Source organism: Ursus maritimus, unplaced genomic scaffold (genome assembly GCF_017311325.1).
Source record: "Ursus maritimus isolate PB19 unplaced genomic scaffold, ASM1731132v1 scaffold_19, whole genome shotgun sequence".
In the NCBI taxonomy this organism is placed as follows: domain Eukaryota; kingdom Metazoa; phylum Chordata; class Mammalia; order Carnivora; family Ursidae; genus Ursus; species Ursus maritimus.
The window spans coordinates 42,200,366-42,222,824 of NW_024424341.1; the positions used below are offsets into that span (position 1 = coordinate 42,200,366).

The 22,459-nt window shown below is 41.7% G+C and overlaps 1 protein-coding gene across 1 annotated transcript; it reads right to left on the reverse strand.

The window, feature by feature from the left end:
• Positions 1–1,770: 1,770 nt before the first annotated feature.
• On the reverse strand, positions 1,771–12,493 carry LOC103677255 (zinc finger protein 416). The gene is made up of 4 exons (XM_008706519.2): positions 12,314–12,493; positions 11,698–11,736; positions 9,579–9,705; positions 1,771–5,311 (listed from the first exon to the last, which is right to left on the reverse strand). Exons 1-4 carry the CDS (start codon positions 12,326–12,328, stop codon positions 3,732–3,734), a joined length of 1,761 nt encoding a protein of 586 aa, XP_008704741.2. The 5' UTR covers positions 12,329–12,493; the 3' UTR covers positions 1,771–3,731.
• Between the last annotated feature and the right edge of the window lie 9,966 nt (positions 12,494–22,459).

The window sequence follows — 22,459 nt, forward strand, 5'->3', positions numbered from 1 at the left end:
CAAACAAATGGTCTAAAAATTAGATGATGAAGTGGCTTTAAGTTAGTAGGGACCATACACATCTACTAAAAGTCAGATATATCCATTTTGGATCTGATTGCCTTAAAGGACAAACAGTTTAGGAAAACTGAGAGAACAGAGCACTGACAATATATTTTGATACTTCAAATACTTTGTTTGAAAAAAAGTTATTAGGATTACAAGAGAGTCCTCACATTTTGGAAATGCACTCTAAAGAGATTAGGCATTGAACAAGATGTTGGGATTATAAGTAAAACACTCCAGTAGTGTGAGTGGGGATAGAGGAAACAAAAACAGCCAAGAGTTGATCAATGTTGAAAGACTAGGGCTGGAGTCATGGGGCTTCATGACATATTTCCTTTTATGTATGTATTTGAAAATATTCATTGCAAAGGGCAAATATGTCTATCATTTTTATGTTAGGAGGAATGCATTAAAATGACAGAACATTTGGTTTCAGGGGGTAAGCATGTATCAAAACATAGATTGGACACTTTAAATATGCACAATTTAAGACAACTGTATTTCAATAAAGCTATTTTTTAAAGTAAATGTAATAAGGATGCCTGGGTGGCTCAGTCGGTTAAGTGTCTGCCTTTGGCTCCAGTCATGATCCCAGCATCCTGGGATCAAGTCCCGCATTGGGCTCCTTAAGTAGCCTGCTTCTCTCTCTGCCTGCTGCTCCCCCTGCTTGTGCTCTAACAAATTAATAAAGTCTTTTTTAAAAAGTAATAAATATTCAAAAGTTGTCACTTCCAAATTTTTACTATGTCTTAACTTACATATATTCCTGAGGTCATTGATGACTACTGTATCTGTATGGTGGATATAGAATACAGTGTTGTGCTACTACATTTCTTCCCAAAACTATGTTCAGTGACACTCTGGCAACTTGAAATTGACCAGGATGGGAGTATATACATGAGGGAAACTGACAAACACTACAACACAGGGCTTGTTTATGGAACGTCTAGACTTCAGAAAACAATGGAGAATATGTTAAGAATGTAGATAATGCTCAAAAGTATATAGCCTTTGTGGGTGTTACACTGTGAATAGAGCAAAAGAAATTGAGAAGACATTCTTAGAGAATTCAAAAACAGTACTTCATTTGGCAGAGGACACATCATTGCTGAAAAATGAGTGTTCCAAAACATGTCTTTTTATTTATTAATTAAAAGTATCAGCCAACATCCATTTTATTTTATTTTATTATTTTTTTCCTTAGTGTGGGGATGTAATTTTACTTTATTTTTTATTATATGATGTTAGTCACCATACAGTACATCCCTGGTTTTTGATGTAAAGTTCGATGATTCATTACTTGAGTATAACACCCAGTGCACCATGCAGTACATGCCCTCCTTACTACCCATCACCGGCCTATCCCATTCCCCCCCCCCCCCGAAGCCCTCAGTTTGTTTCTCAGAGTCCATAGACTCTCATGCTTCATTCCCCCTTCTGATTACCCCCCTTTTCTTTATCCCTTTCATCCATTTTAAAATAAGCAAATGGTGTTAACAGTCATTTCATTAAAGAAGATATACAAGAGGCAAATAAATATAAAAACTGCTCAACATCATGAAACATCAGAGAACTGCAATTAAAACCACAGGGAGATGGGAACATAGACGGGTGTAACCAGCTTAGATCACAGTTTGGCAGTTCCTTAAATATTAAAACATTCATGTTCTCTGAAGTATTGGTACAAGAGAAACAAAACACATATTCACATAGAGAATCATATGCCTATGTTCATTGAAGCTTTATTTCTAACAGCACTAAACTAGAAACAACCCAACTGCCCATTAGCAGATGAATGGATAAAACAAGTAATAGCATATCCATAAAGAATACTACTCAACAATAAGAAGAATAAACATTCATATAAGCAACATTGAGGAATCTCAAAATAATTACGCAGTATGGAAACTATCAGAAAAGAGTACACACTTTATGACTCAATTCATGTAAATTCTAGACAGTTGTTGAAGTAAATCCCTGGATCCCTGTAGGTCTGGTAAAGACAAGGAGAGATTAAAAAAAAAAATACAAGGTACATCATGGTTGTTCATATCATGATGATGATGGTTTTATGATGGGTTTAAATGTATGACAAAATTTTTCAATTGTACACCTTAAATATGTGTATATTATTGCATGTCAATTATGCCTCAATAAAGTCTCTTAAAAAATAGTTCAAAATAAAAAATCTGAATCACCTACTTTTTGTAAGCCAGGCTTAACCCAGTACTGACTCCACTCTATTTCTCCTTATTTCTGAGGAAGAGCAGCTCTGAATCTGCAGGAAATACTGGTGAGCCATGGAGGCTGTTCCAATCTGGGACAAATGGAACACTGGCTGGACCACAAAAGCCACATCCTGAGACAACAGGATCTCCATTCTCTTTGTTTCTCTGCCTTTAGAGCAATGGATGGCAACTGAGGTGAACAGCCCAGGAAGACAATGAATTCACAAAATTTTTAGATTATTTGCTCTGACAATGACTTCAGCTACAGGAGATACACAGCTCTGGCAGTCCTGTAACTCCTCACAACCAGTCACTGGAAGATTTAGGAATGCACTTTTAGAAGAGGCATATGCCATCTAGTTTGCTGCAGGCCTCTCCCCTGCCTGTTAATCACATCCAGGATATCAGTACCACTTATGGTTGAAACTGGCTCCTGTAGTCTGAGGAGTGATACCCGTCTTCAGAATTATAAACATCAGGACACTTGGCTCCTTTGTAGAACCTGGTGAAACTCTTCCCCTCAACAGTGCTGGGCATCACATGACACCCTCTGGGAGCAAGAGAATAAACTCATGCCATTCCTAAAGGCACCAGAGCTTGCCAAAAAAAGGGACCCTTCCTTGGGGTGTCCTATGGTCTCACAGTAGATGGGGGCATCTAGGTCACAAATTAGGACCATGAAGCACTGAACTGGTTCCTAGGTCTTGTGCAGCAATGCAAATTAGGCCAAAACTGGAATGAGAACTACTCTGTGGTCATTGTATTGTCCCCACTGAGCTGCACAAAGTTGGGGCCCCTACACAAGCACAATTCTGTTTTCCACTCATCCAAAACAGTGAATACAACCTCCAAGACTAAAGATAGATTAAACAGTAAGAACTTTATTGCTGCACAAACCAGAGCAATGAGGCAGACTGTTACTGGTTGGTGGCCTGAAGGCTGGAAAATTCAACTACAAGTGTTATGTGAAACCAACAATTTCCATGAAGAAGGTAACCCTTCCTTGCAAGCCTCCAGCAGAGCCCACTCTTGGCCCAAACTGGGTCATTCATACTTAATCAGAAAAGGGAGATCACTGTAAGGGCAAAGACTACTCAAGATTTCCTCCAGTCAAGGGGGGAGAACACAAACATCTGCCTTGCCTTTGGCACCCTGGGGTGACTGATGAAACACTGTACAAGGCGACAGAAGTGGGATGGCTTCTCCTAGAGGAACTGGCAGTGATCTAACTCTGGTAAGGGTCCTGGGTGGTTTGGAATGTGCAGTGCAGCTCCTGTAAACCTCACACAGCCCTATAAACTCCTGGGGAGTTTTACCACTCTGGATGCTTGCAAGTATGAGGTTTAACTTAAGGCACATGGCTCCCTCACACAAACTATTTCGTGCCATTACAGCGAACAAGTAGACAGCATGTTTCCTTCAAATCTAAGCCTATTTTCAAGTGTGGACTTTCTGTTGCTAAACAATATCAGATGTTGGAGTGAAGGATTTCCCATATTTCCTGCATTCATGGGCCCTCTCCAAGATGTGAAATTTTCGGTGGAGATTGAGGCTGGAGCGTTGGCTAAAAGATCTGCCACATTTGCTGCATTCATAAGGCCTTTCTCCAGTGTGAACTACCTGGTGTTGAATAAGAACAGATTTTTGCCTAAAGGATTTTCCACACTGGCCACACTCATGAGGCCTTGCTCCTGTGTGAATGCTGCAGTGCTGAATAAGGCTGGTGCTTCGACTAAAGGATTTCCCACATTCACCACACTTATAAGGCCTTTCTCCAGTGTGAATTCTTTGGTGTTTAGTGAAAATAGCTCTTCTGCTAAAGCATTTCCCACACTGGCCACACTCAAAAGGCCTTGCTCTACTATGAATTCGCTGGTGTTCAACAAGGCTGTAGCTTTGTCTAAAAGATTTCCCACATTCAGTGCATTCATAAGGCCTTTCTCCAGTGTGACTTCTGTTGTGCCGATCAAGTTTGGATTTGGATCCAAAGGCTTTCCCACATTCCCCACACTCGTAAAGCCTTTCACTGGTGTGAACTCTCTGATGCCTAACGAGAGTAGCTCTTTGGCTAAAGGATTTCCAACACTGGACACACACATAAGGCCTTACTGTGGTGTGAATTCTCCGGTGTTGAACGAGGGTGAAGCTTTGTCTGAAGAATTTTCCACATTCACTGCACTCATAAGGCTTTTCTCCAGTGTGAGTTCTCTGGTGCCTTATGAGATTGGATTTGCACCCAAAGGCTTTCCCACATTCCTCACACTCATAAGGCCTTTCTCCACTATGGATTCTGGAGTGTTCAATAAGGTTGGAACATTGACTAAAGGATTTCCCACATTCGCCACATGTATAAGGCTTTTCTCCAGTGTGAACTCTCTGGTGTATAATGAGGGTGGCTCTTTGCCTAAAAGATTTTCCACATTCACTGCACTCGTGAGGCCTTTCTCCAGTGTGGACTCTCTGGAGCTGAACAAGTGAGTACTTGCAGTGAAAAGCTTTCCCATATTTGCTAGTCTCATAAACCCTTTTTCTAGTGGAGGCTCTTGGGTGGTAAACAAGACTCTGTTTGTGGTTGGAGGCTTTCTCACATTCATGCGCTTTGTAATGACTTTTTCCACCGTGAAAGGCCTCCCCACACTTGGTGATTCTGTTTGGCTTCTCACTGTTGAGAATGACCTGGTGGTGGAGAAAGCCCCATGTGGCCAGACACTCCTTTCCAACCTTCCTACAGGTGAAGGGATTCCCTGACACATGGAATATGCAGCTCTTTACAAATGAGGCCCTCTCCACATCCCCTTGCTCTGCAGTGTAATGCTTCCGAAGCTGGTGTAGGTTTGCACATGCTCCATCCAAGTATAGTTTCTGCCCAGGTAGATCAGCCAGGTGCAAAATGTCTTTCAGGATTGGGACACATTTCTCACAGGGGTGAGTCTTCTGGGTGGATGGACCTGCCTTTGGAGTCTTGACCCGTAACAAAACTTCTCCAGAAATGCTCTGTTCAAAAGCTGCCTCTTCATCCTCCATCCCATGCCAACAAACTGAAAAAAGAGAAATGCTGATGAACCATGCTGACCATGGTGGGAGACTACTCATCATGTGTTTGTTTTTAACTTTCTGTATAATATGATGTTTTCACATCTTATAAAACCTTGATGGTAGAGGAGACAACGGACCTGAACAACACTATAGACCAAGACCAAACAGAGCTAACACACATATACAGAACATTCCACTGAACAGCAGCAGAATATATATTCTACTCAAATGTGCAGGGGACAGTATCTGGGATAGATCATATGGTAGGCTACAAAACAAGTCTTAACAAACTTAAGAAAACTGAAATCATAAAGTATCTTTCCTGACCAAATGCAATGAAAAGTAAAATTAATAACAGGAGGATAACTGGAAAATTCAAAAATACGTGGGAATTAAAGAACACACTCTTGAACAACCAAGGAGCCAAAGATGAAATCAAAAGGGAATATTTGAGATAAATGAAAATAAACAATATACCAAAATTTATGGGATCCAGCAAAAGCAGTTCTAAGAGGGACGGCTACAGTAGATACATATCTACATTAGGAAAAAATAAAAGATCTTAAGTCTTCATATCTCAAGGAACTAGGAAAGAACTAAGCCTGATGTTAGCAGAAGGATGGAAATAATAAAGGTCAAAGTGGAAATAGATAAAATAAGACTAGAAGAACAACAGAAAAGATCTAAAGTTAAGAGGTTCTTGTTTGTTTGATTTTGAAAAAGATAAACTTGACAAACCTTTAGTTAGACTATGGAAAAAAAGAGAAGACTCAAATAAATAAAACTAGAAATGAAAGAGAGGACATTATAATTCATACCACAGAAATATAAGGATCATAAGAGACTACTGTTTTTTTTTTTTTAAAGATTTTATTTATTTATGTGACATAGAGACAGCCAGCGAGAGAGGGAACACAGCAGGCGAGTGAGAGAGGAAGAAGCAGGCTCCCAGCGGAGGAGCCCGATGTGGGACTCGATCCCTGCACGCCGGAATCACGCCCTGAGCCGAAGGCAGACGCTTTAACGACTGCGCCACCCAGGCGCCCCCATAAGAGACTACTGTTAACCTCTGTACATCGACAAATTGGATAACCTAGAAGAAAGTGATAAATTCCTAGAAACATAATACCTACTGAGACTTAACCATGAAGAAATAGGACAGCTGAACAAACCAATAATAAGGACATTGAGTCAGTACTCAAAAACTTCCCCTTAAAAACAAAAAACAAAAAACCTTCCCCCAAAAGAAAAGCATAGGATTTGATGGCTTCACTGATGAATTCTATGAAATATTTAATGTCATTCCTCCTCAAATTCCTCCAAAAAAACTGAAGAGGTGGGAACACATCTAAATTCACTTTACAAGGCCAGCATTACCCTCAGGCCAAAGCCAGATAAGGATACTATGACACAAGAAAATTACAGATCAATATCCCTAATGAAGGTAGATGCAAAAATCCTCAATGAAATACTAGTAAGCCAAATTCAGCAGCACATTAAAAGGATCATACACCATGTCCACCTGGGATTTCTCTCTGGAATGCAAAGATGGTTCAACAAACACAAATCAATGTGTTTTACCACATTAACAAAATGAAGGATAAAAATCATATCACCTCAATAGATAGAAAAGCATGTGACAAAATTCAACATCCTTTCATGATAAAAACTCTCAACAAATTAGGCATAGAAGGAATGTACCTCAACATGATAAAGCTCATATATGACAAGCCCACAGCCAACATCATACTCAATGGTGCAAAGCTGAGTGTTTTTTGGCTAAGATCAGGAACAAAACAAGGATGACCACTCTCGCCACTTCTATTCAACGTACTACTGGAAAACCTAGCCAGAGTAATTGGGCAAGAAAAAGAAATAAAAAGCATGCAAATGGGCAAAGAAGGGACAAAATCATCTCTATTTGTGGATAACATAATCTTATACAGAAAACCCAAAGACTGAACCCAAAACCTGTTAGAACAAATGAATTCAGTAAAGTTGCAGGATACAAAATCAACACACAAAAATCAGCTGCATTTTTATATATTAACAATGAACTATGGAAAAAAAGAAATTAAGAAACAATCTCTTTCACAATAGCTTCAAAAAGAATAAAATACTTAGGAATAAATTTAACCAAGGAGGTGAAAGATCTATACACTGAGAACTATAAAACACTGATGAAAGAAATTAAAGATACAAATAAATGGCAAAATATCCATTGTTCACAGGTTAGAAGAATTAATATTCTTAAAATCTCCATATGACTCAACACAATCTAGAGGTTCAATGCAATCCTTTTCAAAATACCAAGGACACCTTTCACAGAAGTAGAAAAACAACCCTAAAATTAATAAGGAACCACAAAAGACCCTGAATAGCCAAGGAATTCTTGAGCAAGAACAACAAAGCTGGGGACATCACACTTCCTGATTTTAAATTATATTTCAAAGCTATAGTAATCAAAATAGTATGGTAGTAGCATAAAAACAGACACATAGACCAACAGAACAGAATAGAGAGCACAGAAATAAACCCATAAATATAAGATGAACTAATCTTGACAAGGGGGCTTTGCAAGGCTATGGGAAGGAGGCAATGGGGAAGTGATGGTTTAAAGGTACAAATTTTCAATTATTAAGATGAGTAAGTTCTGGAGACCTACCATACAGCAGCCTATAGCTAATAATACTAAAATATGCAGAGGTTCTTCCTTATCCTTGAGGGATATATTCCTCAAGACCCCCAGCAGATAACTGAACCTGCAGATAGTACTGAACTCTATAAATATTACACTTTTTTGTATACGTACCTATGATAAAGTTTAATATATAAATTAGGTACAGTAAGAAATTAACAATAGTAGCTAATAATAAAATAAAACAATTATAACAATATACTATAATAAAAGTTATGTGAATGTCATCTCTCTCAAAATTTCTCACTGTAATATATCTTCTTCTTGTAATGATGTGAGATGATAAAATGCCTGTGTGATAAGATGAAGTGAGGTGAATGATGTAGGCATTGTGACTTAGCATGAGGCTACTACTAACCTTCTGAAGATACATCAGAAGGAGGATCATCTACTTCCAGACTGCAGGGGATTGTGGGTAACTGAAACCGTGGAAAGAGAAACCATAGATAAGGAGGGGACTATTGTACACTTAAAATTTGCTAAGAGGGTAAATCTTATGTTAAATGCTCTTACCAAATACAAATGATAATGAAAATAATAATAAAGGGGTAGAAGGAAACTTAGGTGATGGATATATTTATGGCTTTGATGATGATAATGGTTTTATGGTGTATACTTATCCTGAACCCATCATATTGTATCCATGAAATATGTACAACTTTTTACATGTCAATAATTCCTCAATAAAGTGGTTTAATCATCATTTACTAAAAGGCACCAAAGCCCAAACCTCAGAAACATAATCATTACTGGGGCTTAAATCATATCTAGGGAATCCCACTACTTTTACACACTGTACTCCTACGCTCAGGAAAGTAACCAGATATAAAACAGAAAAATAGATATGCCTCATTTGAACTATAGCCTTGCATAAATTTCCCAATGTCATAACACCCCAAAATATCCCATATTGGGCACAGATGCTCTAGCATGATGAATAATGCACTTAAAATTAATGTAAGTCTTTGACACAGATCGGGTTAATAAAATAGGATTCCACAGTCCCCCACCTCCGCCCCAGGTAAAATGGTTAATATTGCCCAATGTAAGTTAAAACAGGGCCTAAAACTTATTATATAAAAATCTAATAAAAGGGTGATTATCCTCACTACTTCTCTTCCTACAACCCGATTGTGCCTGTTCTTCAATCTGGAAAAATTAAAGGGTACCTCCTGGTGGATTACTATAACCTTAATGTTGTGGTCCCATCCATAAGGACCCCATCTCCAACATCAATATTATTCAAACTCAATCATTAATAGAGAACTTGGAACACAAGGTGCCACGGATCTGGACAAGTCATCCTGCCAGGGAGAGGGCAAACAAGGTAAGGTGCATTAGGCTGACTGCAAGACTCCTGAATCCCAGACCATTCCCTGAATGCCTGGAGCAACAGGACTTAGGTTTTCTCAGGGCTGTGCACACAACTCGGTCTACCACTGACAACACATATGCCAAGAAAATGGGGAAGTGCGCAGAACCCACTGTCTGGCTGTGGAAAGGGCAGCTTCCTGTGAGGTAAAAGAGGACAGACAAAAACCAGGACACTTGGGTGAGTGTGAAGGCCTTACCCAGTGAAGCTATAAGTGCAAAGTTCTCCAGCATCGCATCATGGTACAGGTGTCTCTGAGCCTCATCAAGGAGCACCCACTCCTCCTGTGAGAAGTAAATGGCCACGTCCTCAAAGGTCACACAGCCCTGCCACAATGGGGATAGATCATTCCTTGATCAGCTTCTTTTCTAGGACTTCAAGTTTCTTCACCCAGACACACATCCCCTGCTCACCCTCCTTCCAACATCTCCACTATGAAGGAAATATCAGGCCCTGGAGCCAGAGATACCTGCTCTCTTCTCAAGGTATCACGATCGTTGTGACTGCCCACAACAACAGGCATATGGGCAGGGAGATGCCATCTAAACACTGACCCTGGCATTGGGGCATATGTCCTCATGTCAGGCAACTGGGGGTCCCCAGATTGTGCCTCTGAGGCACAACCAAATGTGGGCTCACCCTTGATGACCTCAATGTCATGGCTCTAGGTCCTTTGGTTCATGTTCTATCTTCATGTAACTATTTCTATCACACCTCTCTCACATGGTCTCACTCTGGATACCACTTCTACTCTCCTACCCAGAAGCATCACCCCGTCCTCCCCACATGTTACCCACATATGGCATCCAGGTGGTGGTTGGCAAATTCAAACAGGATCCAGTACTACCCCAGACTTCCAATGGTCCCCACTGCCAGAGGGGACAAAACCCACTTGAAGGTCTCCCTGCCCAGTTCTGCTCCTTGCTTCAATCCCAGCCACCAAGAACCACCTGTAGATCTCAGGACCCCATGGCTCTCTTCCACTTGTGGTGCAGTTGATGTTCCCTCATCAGCCACTGCCTGCCCCTCCATCAAATCATCCTTCAGCCCAGCCCTGGAGGTCTTCCACCCCAGTTCCAGTGACGCTCCTAGATGGTCACTTGTGACCCTGAGCTAATTTGCCAGCCTGACTGAAACATCTAAGATACACCAAGGGACACAATAAATTCCTGGTAAGTCCACAGCATGAATAAGCACTATAGTCTGGGCCTCAGTGTCATCTTGTCTCAATTATTCTTGTGACATATTCCTCTTATGTCTATGCTTCCTACGGACACCCTGACCACCTGACAGACTGTCCTCTCTCCCACAACCTTCCCACAGCCATTTCTCTCCCTCAGCTGTGTTTATGAGGCCCAGCACCCCACCCAGATGCCCAGGCATGACACCAGTCACAGCTCCTACCTCCCCCTTCCTGGGCAGCCAATACCTTTATTGTCTACCACCTCCTGCATGTCTCCCTACTGAACCCCTCCTCAGAGTTCCAGACCTATGTGACCATCTACTAATTGTTCCCCACAGATTTTTCTTTGAAACATCTCCGAGTCTTAAGATAGCCAAAAACAAAACTGATATCCCCAGTGAAAATTAATCTTACTATCAACTTTAATATCCTGGTTAATTGAATTTCCATCCTTCCAGCTGCTGAGCCCTAAAACTCTCTTCCTTTCTCTCATTCATAAAATGTGAAATTCTGAGCAGCAACTAAAAAACTGATCCAGAATCCAACCGGTTCTCCCACGTCTACAGCCACCACCCTGGTACAACCACCAATACTCGCCTGAAGTACCGCAGTTGCCTCTTCCCTGTTCTTCCCATCACCTCCCCACTCCATCATCATCTGCTCTCCCTCTCCAGGCTGCAGCCACAGGGAGCCTGATGAGACCTGGGTCAGATCACCTCCCTCTGTTCCAAACCTCTTGCGTTTCCCATCACCTCCAGAAGAGACGCCCAACTTTTCATGGAGCCATTCCACGTCTGACCCCTTCCCACCTGTTTTCAGTTCTCCTTTCTCTCTCATGATAAGGAGAAGCGAGAACTGCAGTTCCCTGAACAAACTCACCCTCACCTCCTAGAATGAACATAGTCTGATACCTATGTCTGGAACAATCTTTTATACCTCATTATATTGGTTACCAGCAAAAGGAAACTCTCCATATAACTTCCAGCCTGGATTTATGACCCTGGGCTTGGAGTTTCTTCAGGGTCTCTGGCCCCAAGAAGAGTGGAAGAGTGGCAGGCAAAGAGTCCCAGGACACAATCCCAGAGACAAAGGGTGGGATCAGGACCATTGAGGGCCTGAAATATCCTTCACTCACCTTCCTACAGTCTGTAAGTGATTCTGTGGTCATGGGAATCTGTGGGAAGACGAAGGTCATAAGAGGGATGTAATCATTGCAGGGCTCCACAGGCTCAGGCCTCCCTGCACCCCTTGCCCAACCCTGGAGACAGGTGACCTGGGATGACTGCATTATCTCTGAGCCCCGGTCCCCAGTGCTGACTCTTACAGCTGTGTGACCTTGGACAAGGACTCAACTTCCCTGTGCCTCAAGGTTATCATCCCTTTTCCAGTCTGTTCTAACTCCTAGCAACTTTTTGAAAACTTTGAAAAGCCTAACTCAGATCCTGTGCCTCTTCTGTTCACAACCTTCCATGGCTCCCAGCATCCTGAGAGCTAAGTTAAAACTCTTCATCTTGGCACTCTCCGGGAGCATTTGCTCCTGGATCAATCGCCCCTGCAAAAGGGTCCCTCTGCCTACAACACTCTCACACTTCATCACACTGGCTTTCAGATATGGGGACGCCACCCGCGATCTCCCCACTGTCCCAGACACCGGGGCCTGGGCCGCAGGGACGCGAGCAGGCGCCCCGCGCTCGGGCCTTTCGGGTCTGGGTGAGGGGAGGGTTGGGAGGGCCCGGAGGACGAGCGTTTACCTGAGCCCCCGCCATCGGACTGCGTGGGCGGAGCGGGGGTCCTAAGAAACCGGCGACAGAGACGGGACCCGTGCACGGTTGTCAACTACCGCCGCCTACCCTCACACCAGCTGCCGTGCACTGGAGACAACCCCTCCCCTATAGCCTTCGCTCTCCTAAAAAACTCAGATCGCCGCTGCGCGCAAGAGCAAAGCGACTGCCGCCACAACGTGCCGGAAGTCCTGCCCCGATGCTCTGGTCCACAAGAGGAAACGCCCTGTTTCTGCGCATTCATTGGCAGCATCCTCAGCACGCATCACCGGGCATTATGGGTAATGTAGTTCTCACGGTTTCCCGGGCCGCAGCCGGGGGCGCTCGGCACGAGGTTCTCAGAGTCCCGAGGCCGCGTTTATTCTACAGGTACTGACATTGTCTCAGGAGGTGTGAGGGAGAGGGCCCGGCGACGGTCCCCTCGCGGAAGCTCAACCCTACACAGGCACCCCTCAGCTGAGCGGGGTGGTCACGGGCCAGGTGGGAGGCCTCCCCGGAAGCACCTTTTGCAAAATGTGCGGAGCCCCCTCCCCAGTGTTGGAGCCGCTCCCCACGGGCTCAGGACCTTACCGGATCAGGGCCGGCGGGTTTTTGTGCGCCTCCTGGGGTCGCCCGCAGAGGTCGGGAATTGGACTGGGGGGCGACAGGTGCAAACTCGGCCCCCTGAGGGCCGCGTGGACGCGTCGCTGGCGGCTCAGATGTGCGGCCGTAGCGAGGACTTTCGTCCCCGGGACCAGCAGTGGAGACGCAGCACCTGGAGGCCGTGTTGGGGGGGGGGGGCGGCGGAGGAGCCCTGCTGGGAGGAGCCCAACACACAGGAACTTCCGCGAGCCCCCACACCTCCCGGCTCCTACCCGGGGGCCCTCAGAGCAGCAGGTGAAAGTCGGATTCGGCCCTTTGGGTAAGAAGAGGAGCTCAGGCTCAGGGGTCTGGGGTGGAGACTCTGAGGCACCCGAGGAGGTGCCTATGCCCGCTAGATGTGTCCCCTGGCCCCCGCGTTCCCTTGCCCTACACCGAGCTTCCCTGGGGCCCACTGGCATCTTGGGGTCTGAGGTTCCACCCCCACTGTGCCCAGCCCACGCTGTCCCCTGTCACATGCGACCGCAGATCACACCTGGCCTGCTGACTTGAAGCATGTCTGTTGGCGGAGGGAAAGAATTCACCAGGTTTCCTCAGGAAAACAGGAGCAGTCAGAGCCCCATGCGGAGCCTACCCGTGGGCCTCTAGTGCATCCAAGACCCACCTGCCCCTGAGTCCGAGTCCATGCAAGGAAGGCTCCACTTGAGACAACCGCCGCTCCGGCCCCCGGCTCCAGACAAGCGCCCCCGGCGTCTCTTCCTGCAGGGGTGTCCAGAAAAGCAACCTAAAGCAATGGTGAATTCTTTTAAAACAAAATTGAAAAATACTTGGTAATTCAAAGGGTGAGAAACGCTTTATGGGGTAGTAGGATGGGGTGACAGCCTGAGTGCAAGCAGCAGGGGGAATCATTGCTGCTTTTGTTTCCTGCAGGGTTTTAATAGTACCCTCCTTTGTGGTCTGTGAAACCTGCAGGGTTCCCAGGCCCAGCAGCAGCTCTTCGCCCAGCCTGTGAAGTCTCACCCAGCACCTGCACAGGTTAGTTTTCTTCCAGACACCCTGGGGACCTCACGCAGATTTCTGAGCTTCTTCAGTGCCCATATCGCATTTTCTGTCAGGCATACATAGGAATTCCAGCCACCTCAGCCCTGAGCTCTGACTACATGGAAATCCACAGAGTACAGCACAAAACCTGTTAACTTGTTTAAAGGTTGGAAGAAATCTTATTTGAAGGAGGAGCTGCTTCTAGAAGCAGATTTACTTGAATTAGGAAAATTATCTTTTGAGTTGAATAAAAGGGGAAGAGAATCACAAAATGACAGCCTCAAGTCATGTATTACCTCTATTTCTAATAGGATGTGTCTCCATCCTATTGGAGATCTTTCTGCTATGTGCAGTTTACTTACTGGAAGAAAGATGGATTTCCCTGACTTCATTTGGGGAATGGAAGAGAGGTATTGGAGGAGGGAATTTAACGTGTGGGCTGCAAAACTGACTGGGATGGGCAATGGAGAAGAGGATCCAGGGAGCCTCAGGAAATGGAATAGAACTTAAAGTAATGGAAGCAAGAGTTTTCCTTTTAGGAGGCTAGGTGTCAGTCCCTGTTTATACACCAATGGGAGGTCAGTGAAGGGAAAATAGATAAGGAAAGGGATCATGGAAAACAGCAGGTGTAAATTACTTGAGATGTTTACAATATGGGTCATTAGGAAATTCTAACCAAGCCACAATGAGGTATCACTCCACATCTACCAGGATGGCTCTGGGAAAAAAATAGTATTGACAAAGCTATGGAGAGATGGGAACCCTCATAAACTGCTGATGGGAATGTAAAATGGTGCAATGTAAAAATAGTTAAACGATGTGAAAACCAGTTTAGAAGCTCCTCAAAAACTTAAATATAAAAATGCCATTGGGCCCAGCAATTACACTCCTGGGTATATACCCAAAAGAATTGAAAACAGGACTGAAACACACATTTGTACACCAATGTTCCTAACAGTATTATTCACAATAACCAAAAGGTAAAAATAACCCAAGTATCTGTTAACACATGAATGGATTTCTTAAAAATGTGGTACATTCAGGGTGCCTGGGTGGCTCAGTTGGTTAAGCATCTGGCTCTTGTTTTCAGCTCAGGTCATGCTCTCAGGGTGGTGAGATCAAGCTCTGTGTGGGGCCTCGCGCTGGGTGCTGAGCCTACTTAAGATTTTCTAACCCTCTCCCTCTGTCCCTCTCCCACCACTCGCATGCTCTCTCTCTAAAAACAAATAAATAAAATGTGACACAGTCATGTGATGGAATATTATTCAACCATAAAAAGGAATGAAGTTCTGATACATACCACAAGATGGGTGAAACTTGAAAACATTATGCTGAGTGATTAAAGCCAGACACAAAGAGATAAATATTATTATTCCACTTGTAGGAAATATCTAGAATATGCAAGCTCATAGAGATGGAAAATAGATTAGAGGTTGCCAGGGGCTGGTGGAGGGGGAAATGGGAAAATATTGCTTAATGGGTATATATTTTCTGTTTGGTTTGATTTTTTTTAAGTTTTATATGCCCAACCAGAAATAAGTCACAGGGACGAAAAGTACAGCATAGGGAATAGTTGAAAGTATTGTAAAAACTGGGGCACCTGGGTGGCTCAGTTGGTTAAGCATCTGCCTTCGGGTCAGGTCATGATCTTAGGGTCCTGGGATCGGGCCCCGCATCGGGCTCTCTGTTTGGCAGGCAGTCTGCTTCTCCCTCTGTGCTCTCTCTCAAATGAATAAATAAAATCTTTTTAAAAATATTGCAAAAACTGCACAGTGATAGATGGTAGCTACACTTATCGTGGTGAGCATTGTGTAATGTACAGAATTGTCAAATCACCGTGTTGTATACTTGAAACTAATATAACATTGTATGTGAACTATACATCAATGAAAATATTTTATAAATAGATAAATGGCAGGAAATACAAAACATTGCAAATTTACTCAACACCACTGAATTGCATACCTGAAAATTATTAAAATGGCAAATTTTGTGTTACATACATTTTACCACTATATATATACACCAAAAAACCTGCAGAGTGAGAGATTTTGTCCAAATTCCAAAACTCAAATCTTTTCCTCTATTATACTATTTCAGAATTTCATGGAGTTTTCTACTGATGAAGCTAAAACAGTTTGAGTAATTTTTGTATAAACAACATACATAGTATTCATGTTCTCCTATTATAGGCTTTAGGGGTTCCAGAACTTAATTGTTCTACTCTACACAGAATAATACTTTCTTTTATCAAGAATCGGAAAATTATTAGTCCCCTGAATATTAGCAGACGAAGGAAAGAACGATTGAATTTCCTGTAGAGAATTGAGTCTTATGGTCCTAACCAAATTAGCAAAAGCTGTTTTCCTTGCCTACCGGATAGAACTGTTTTACCAGTTTTATCAGTGACCTGAGTATCCACTGAAAATGAGCACAAAGGGGCTGAATGTCGGGAAACATAGACAAAAAGTAGTGGTATCCACCAGCCACTGGCCTGGAATAACAAATAGAAGAATCCAAACAGACGAAAGAGAAAACAGTGAGTAAAAGGAGAAAAAGGAGCTCGCAGGGATCAAGATAGTACACGTGGCTGTGACCTTGGGGGAAGGTCTGGGAGAATGGCTGTTGCTGTGAATGTATTGGACTCATTGCCTGTGCTTGTGCAGGAAAATAATCATGGAGCCACTATCCCAGACCATGAGGCCAAAGCATATGAGATCCATTGTAGAAAATATGACTATAACTACAAACTTTAAAAATTGGTCTGGATATGGGGCACCTGGATGGCTCAGTCACTTAAGCATCTGCCTTTGCCTCAGGTCATGATTCAAGGGTCCTGGGATCGAGCCCCTTCATCGGGCTTCCTGCTCAGTGGGGAGCTTGCTTCTCCCTCTGCCTGCTGCTCTCCCTGCTTGTGAACTCTCTCTGACAAACAGATAAATAAAATCTTTAAAAAAAATGTCGTCAAATTATTGTATTTAAAAGTCAGTGTAAATATTTCCTCTTTGTTAGGTTATTTCTTTATTTTTATAAATTATAAAATATCTTTTGAACACAAATTTAGCCAAAATATTTAATAATTCTAAAAATTATAAGAAAAACACATTTAGAGCAGTCTAACTTTCATAGGGTCTCTGTTCCCCTGCTCACTCTTAGAAAAATAAGGCTAAGAGTATGTGACCTTCTGGCACTTTTTCTCTTTACTAAACAGTATGTCCTGGACATACAGCAGTAAAGAGAACTCTATCATCATGTCCATGGCTGCCTAGTGCCCTATTGTGAGGATGTGCCATCATTAATTCAATCAATCTCCCATGGATCAACAGTGGATTGATTCCAATCATTGTTATTACAAATAATTCTGCCAGAAATCATCTTGTACTCATGAGATACCTGCTCTTAGTTTTCATATTGAGTTGGAATAATGTCTTTTGTGGGCATAGAAATTTTCCAGGTGTAATGACAGTCATAGTTTTCTCCTTTTTAATTAATAAATTTGACATGTTACATTTTGTCAGTTTAAGGTATACAGTATGTTACTATGATGCATTCATATATTGTAATATGATTGCCATTGAAGCAAACTTTATAACATTACATCATCGTAGTACAATATTATTGTCTGTATTCATTATACTGTATATTAGACTGCTGTGGCTTATTTACAAGTTTGCATCCTTAAATATCATGTCTCATCCTCCAGCACCCAGCTAATGATAATCACCGTTTTACTTTCTGTTTTTTTATAGGTTTGACTTTTTTAGATTCCACATGTAAGTGATGTCTTATAGTACTTGTCTTTATCTTATCTCACATAATATACTCAAAGTTCATCCATGTTGTCACACATGGCAGAAAAGTCTCCTTTCTTATGGTTGAATAATATACCATTGTGTATATATACCACATCTTTTTTTTTTTTTAAGATTTTATTTATTTATTTGACAGAGAGGGAGACAGCCAGCGAGAGAGGGAACACAGGCAGGGGGAGTGGGAGAGGAAGAAGCAGGCTCCCAGCATAGGAGCCTGATGTGGGGCTCGATCCCAGAACGCCGGGATCACGCCCTGAGCCGAAGGCAGATGCTTAACGACTGAGCCACCCAGGTGCCCCTATACCACATCTTTTTTTATCCATTCGTCTATTGATGGGTATTTGGGTTGTTTCCGTATCTTGGCTATTGTGAATAATGCTGGGATAAACATGCATGTGCATGTATCTTGTTGAAATCCAATTTTCATTTTGTTTAGGTATAGACCCAGAAGTGGAATTGCAGGGTCATATATTAGATCTATTTTTAATTTTTTAATTTCCATAGTGGTTGGACTAATTTACGTCTCCACCAACAGTGTATAAGCATTCCTTTTTTACAAGCACTTGTCTCGTCTTCTTGATGATTGCCATTCTCACAGGTGTGAGGTGATAGCTCACTGTGGTTCTTATTTGCATCTTCCTGATAGTCAGTCATGTTGGGTATCTTTTCGTGTGCCTGTTGGCCATTTTGATGTCCTCTTTGGGAAAATGTCTATTTAGTTCTTCTGCCTATTTTAAAATCAGATTTTGTTGTTGTCGTTAAGATGTGTTAGTTCTTTATATATTTCGGATGTTAATTTCTTATCTGATTTTTTGCCAATATTTTGCAAACATTTTTTTCCTATTCTGTAAGCTGCGATGTCCTCTTTGGGAAAATGTCTATTATTTTCTTCTGCCTATTTTAAAATCAGATTTTGTTGTTGTTAAGATGTGTTAGTTCTTTATATATTTCGGATGTTAATTTCTTATCTGATTTTTTGCCAATATTTTGCAAACATTTTTTTCCTATTCTGTAAGCTGCCATTTTATTTTGTTAATTGGTTCTTTTGCTGTGCAGATGTAGTTCCACTCGTCGATTTTTGCTTTTGTTTGTGCTTTTGGCATCATGTCCAAAAAATCATTGTCAAGGGGCGCCTGGGTGGCACAGCGGTTAAGCGTCTGCCTTCGGCTCAGGGCGTGATCCCGGTGTTATGGGATCGAGCCCCACATCAGGCTCCTCTGCTATGAGCCTGCTTCTTCCTCTCCCACTCCCCCTGCTTGTGTTCCCTCTCTCGCTGGCTGTCTCTATCTCTGTCAAATAAATAAATAAAATCTTTAAAAAAAAAAATCATTGTCAAGACTAATGTCAATAAGCTTCTTTTTTGTGTTTTCACATAGTATCAGTTCTTATGTTTAAGTCGTTGATCCATTTTGAGTTAATGTTTATGAGTTGTGTGTAAGGATACAATTACATTGTTATGCTTGTGTTTCTCCAGTTTTCCCAGGACCATGTGTTGAAGAGATTATCCTTCCCTCATTGAGTGTTCTTGGGTCCCTGTTGAATATTAGTTGGCTGTATATGCCGAAATTTAATTCTGTGCTCTCTGTTCTGTTCAGTTGGTCTATTTTTGTGCCAGTACCATACTATGGCTTTGTAGTATAGTTTGAAATCAGGAAGTGTTATACCCCTGGCTATGTTCTTTTTCTCAGGATTGCTTTGGCTATTTGGGAGCTTTTGTGGTTCCACACAAATCTTAAGATTGTTTCTTCTATTTCTGTGAAGAATGTCTGTGATGTTTAGTGGGGATTGTGTTGCATCGATAGATAGCTTTGAGTGGTATGGCCTTTTTAACAATATTTATTTTGATTTGCTATTGTGATTGGGATAGTTTTCTTTATTTCTTTTTCTGACGCTTCATCATTAGTGTAAAGAAATGCCACTGATTTCTGCATGTTGATTTTGTAACCTACCACTTTACTGAAATCAGTGAGAATTCCACCAATTTTTTAATCTACTCTTTGGAATTTTCTGTATATAAGATCATATATATCATCAGCAAACAGACAGTTTTACTTCTTCCTCACAATTTGGATGGCTTTTGTTTCTTTGTCTTACCCAATTGCTGTAGATAGCAGTTCCAGTATTATATTGAATAGGAGTGGTGAGAGTGGGCAACCTTGTTTTTTATCTTGTTCCTGATCTCAGAGGAGACACTTTCAATTTTTCTCCATGGAGTATAATCTTAGCTGTGAGTTTGTCATATATGGCCTTTATTATATTGAAGTATGTTCCTTCTACATCCATTTGTTAAGAGTTTTTATCATGAAAGGATGTTGTATTTTGTCAAATGCTGTTTCTGCATCTACTGCGATGCTCATGTGATTTTTATCTTTCATTTTATGATGTGATGAATCACATTTATTGATTCGTGTATACTGAAATGGCCTTGCATCCCAGGGATAAATCCCATTTGGTCATGGTGTGCAATCCTTTTAATGCATTCTCAAATTTGGTTTGGTAGTATTTAATTGAGAATTTTTTGCATCTATATTTATCAGTGATACCGGTCTATTGTTTTCTTTTTTTAATGGTGTCCTTATCTGGTTTTGGTATCAAGGTAATGTAGGATTCATAGGATGAGTTTGGAAATATTTCCTCTTCCTCAATATTTTGAAAGAGTTTGAGGAGGATTGGCATTAATTCTTCCTTAAATGTTTGGTAGAATTCACCAGTGAACCTATCTGGCCCTGAAATTTTCTGTGTGGGGAGGGTTTTTTTGTTTTGTTTTGTTTTTTTAATTACTGACTCAGTCTCTTGACTTGTTATGGGTATGTTCAAATTTTCTATTTCTTCCTGATTCAATCTTGGTAGGTTGTGTGTTTCTAGAAATGTATCCCTTTCCTCTAGGTTTTGTAATTTTTAACATACAGTTGTTCATAGTGGTCTCTCTTAATTTTCTGTATTTCTGTAGTATCAGTTGCAATGTCTCTTCTTTCATTTACAATTTTATTATTTTTTTAAGTAGGCTTGGAGACCAACATGTGGTTTGAACTCACAACCCTGAGATCAAGACCTGAGCTGAGATCAAGAGTTAGATGCTTAACCAAATGAGCCACCCAGGTGCCCCTGTATTTTTATTTATTTGAGTCTTCTTTTTTCTTAGTCTAGCTAAAAATTTGTCACTTTTGTTTATCTTTTCAAAGAACCAGGTTTTTAGTTTTATTGATCCTTTCTATTGTTTTTATGGTCTCCATTTCACTTATTTCCACTCTGGTTTTTATTATTTCCTTCCTCTGTAACTTTGGGTTTAATTTGTTTCTCTTATTCTAATTCCTTTAGGTGTAAAGTTAGGTTGTTTATTTGATACCTTTCTAATTTCTCAATATGTGCATTTATTGCTGTAAACTTTCATTTCAACTGCTTTTGCTGCAGTTCCCCCAAATTTGATATATTGTATTTTCATTTTCATTTCAAGACAATTTTTTATTTCCCTTTTGATTTCTTCTTTGACCCAATGGTTGCTTAGAAGTGTGTTGTTTAGTGTCCATGTATTTGAAGATTTCACTTTCCTCCTGTTGTCGATTTCTAACTTCATGCCATTTTAGTCAGAGGATAGTTGATGTGATTTTTTTTTAAGATTTTTTTAAAATTTTATTTGACAGAGAGACAGCCAGCGAGACAGGAAACACAGGCAGAGGGAGTGGGAGAGGAAGAAGCAGGCTCCCAGCGGAGAAGCCCGATGTGGGGCTCCATCTGGATCGCCAGGATCACGCCCTGAGCCGAAGGCAGGCGCTTAATGACTTTAAATAACCTCTCTGCCCCTTCTTCTCTTCTGGTATACCCGTTATTCTTATGTTGGTTCTCCTAATGGAACCTGATAGCTCTCATAGGGTTTCTTCACCTTTTAAAAAAATCTTAGTTCGGGGCGCCTGGGTGGCACAGCGGTTAAGCGTCTGCCTTCGGCTCAGGGCGTGATCCCGGCGTTATGGGATCGAGGCCCACATGAGGCTCCTTCGCTATGAGCCTGCTTCTTCCTCTCCCACTCCCCCTGCTTGTGTTCCCTCTCTCGCTGGCTGTCTCTATCTCTGTCACATAAATAAATAAAATCTTAAAAAAAAAGTCTTAGTTATTGCTCCTCTTCCACCTAAATAATGTCTACGAGTCTATCTTCTAGATTGCTTATTCTCTCTTCCCGCTGATATGATCTATTTCCGACACTTTCCAATGCGTTCTTCATCTCATTTATTGAGTTCTTCAGCTCCAGAATTTGTTTGTTTTTTTAGAACTTCAGTCTCTTTGGTAAAGTACTCCTTTTGTTCATTAATTTTTTCCCAAGTTCACTGAATTTCCTTTGAGTTTTGTTGTAGCTCACTGAATTTCTTCATAATGGCTATTTTGCATTCTCTATCAGTTAGATCCCAATCGCTGCGACTTTGAATTTGGTTGCTGGAGAATCATCATTTTCTTTTTGTTATACCATAATACTGTGATTTTTCATAGTGTGTGATATGATGTGCCTCTGCTAGCTCATTTGAAATAGCAAACACTCTTATTTATATAAAGTTTTGTTTACTTTGATTTTACTGTTCAACAGGTTGGGAATTAAAGGCCTTTCTTTTGTTTTCCAGCAGGTGGTGCTATAGCACAAGTTTTTGGTTTCTCTTGCCTGAGCCGTCTCAGGTCTATACAGTAGACCCTTGAACAA

Bases quoted from the DNA above. Each gene is read 5' to 3' on its own strand.
- LOC103677255 (XM_008706519.2), bottom strand. The intron at 9,706-11,697 runs GTGAGTGAAGGA...CCATTGTGGCAG, and splicing joins CACTTACAGACTGTAGGAAG to GGCTGTGTGACCTTTGAGGA. The intron at 5,312-9,578 runs GTAAGGCCTTCA...CTCTTTTTTCAG, and splicing joins TGCACTTATAGCTTCACTGG to TTTGTTGGCATGGGATGGAG.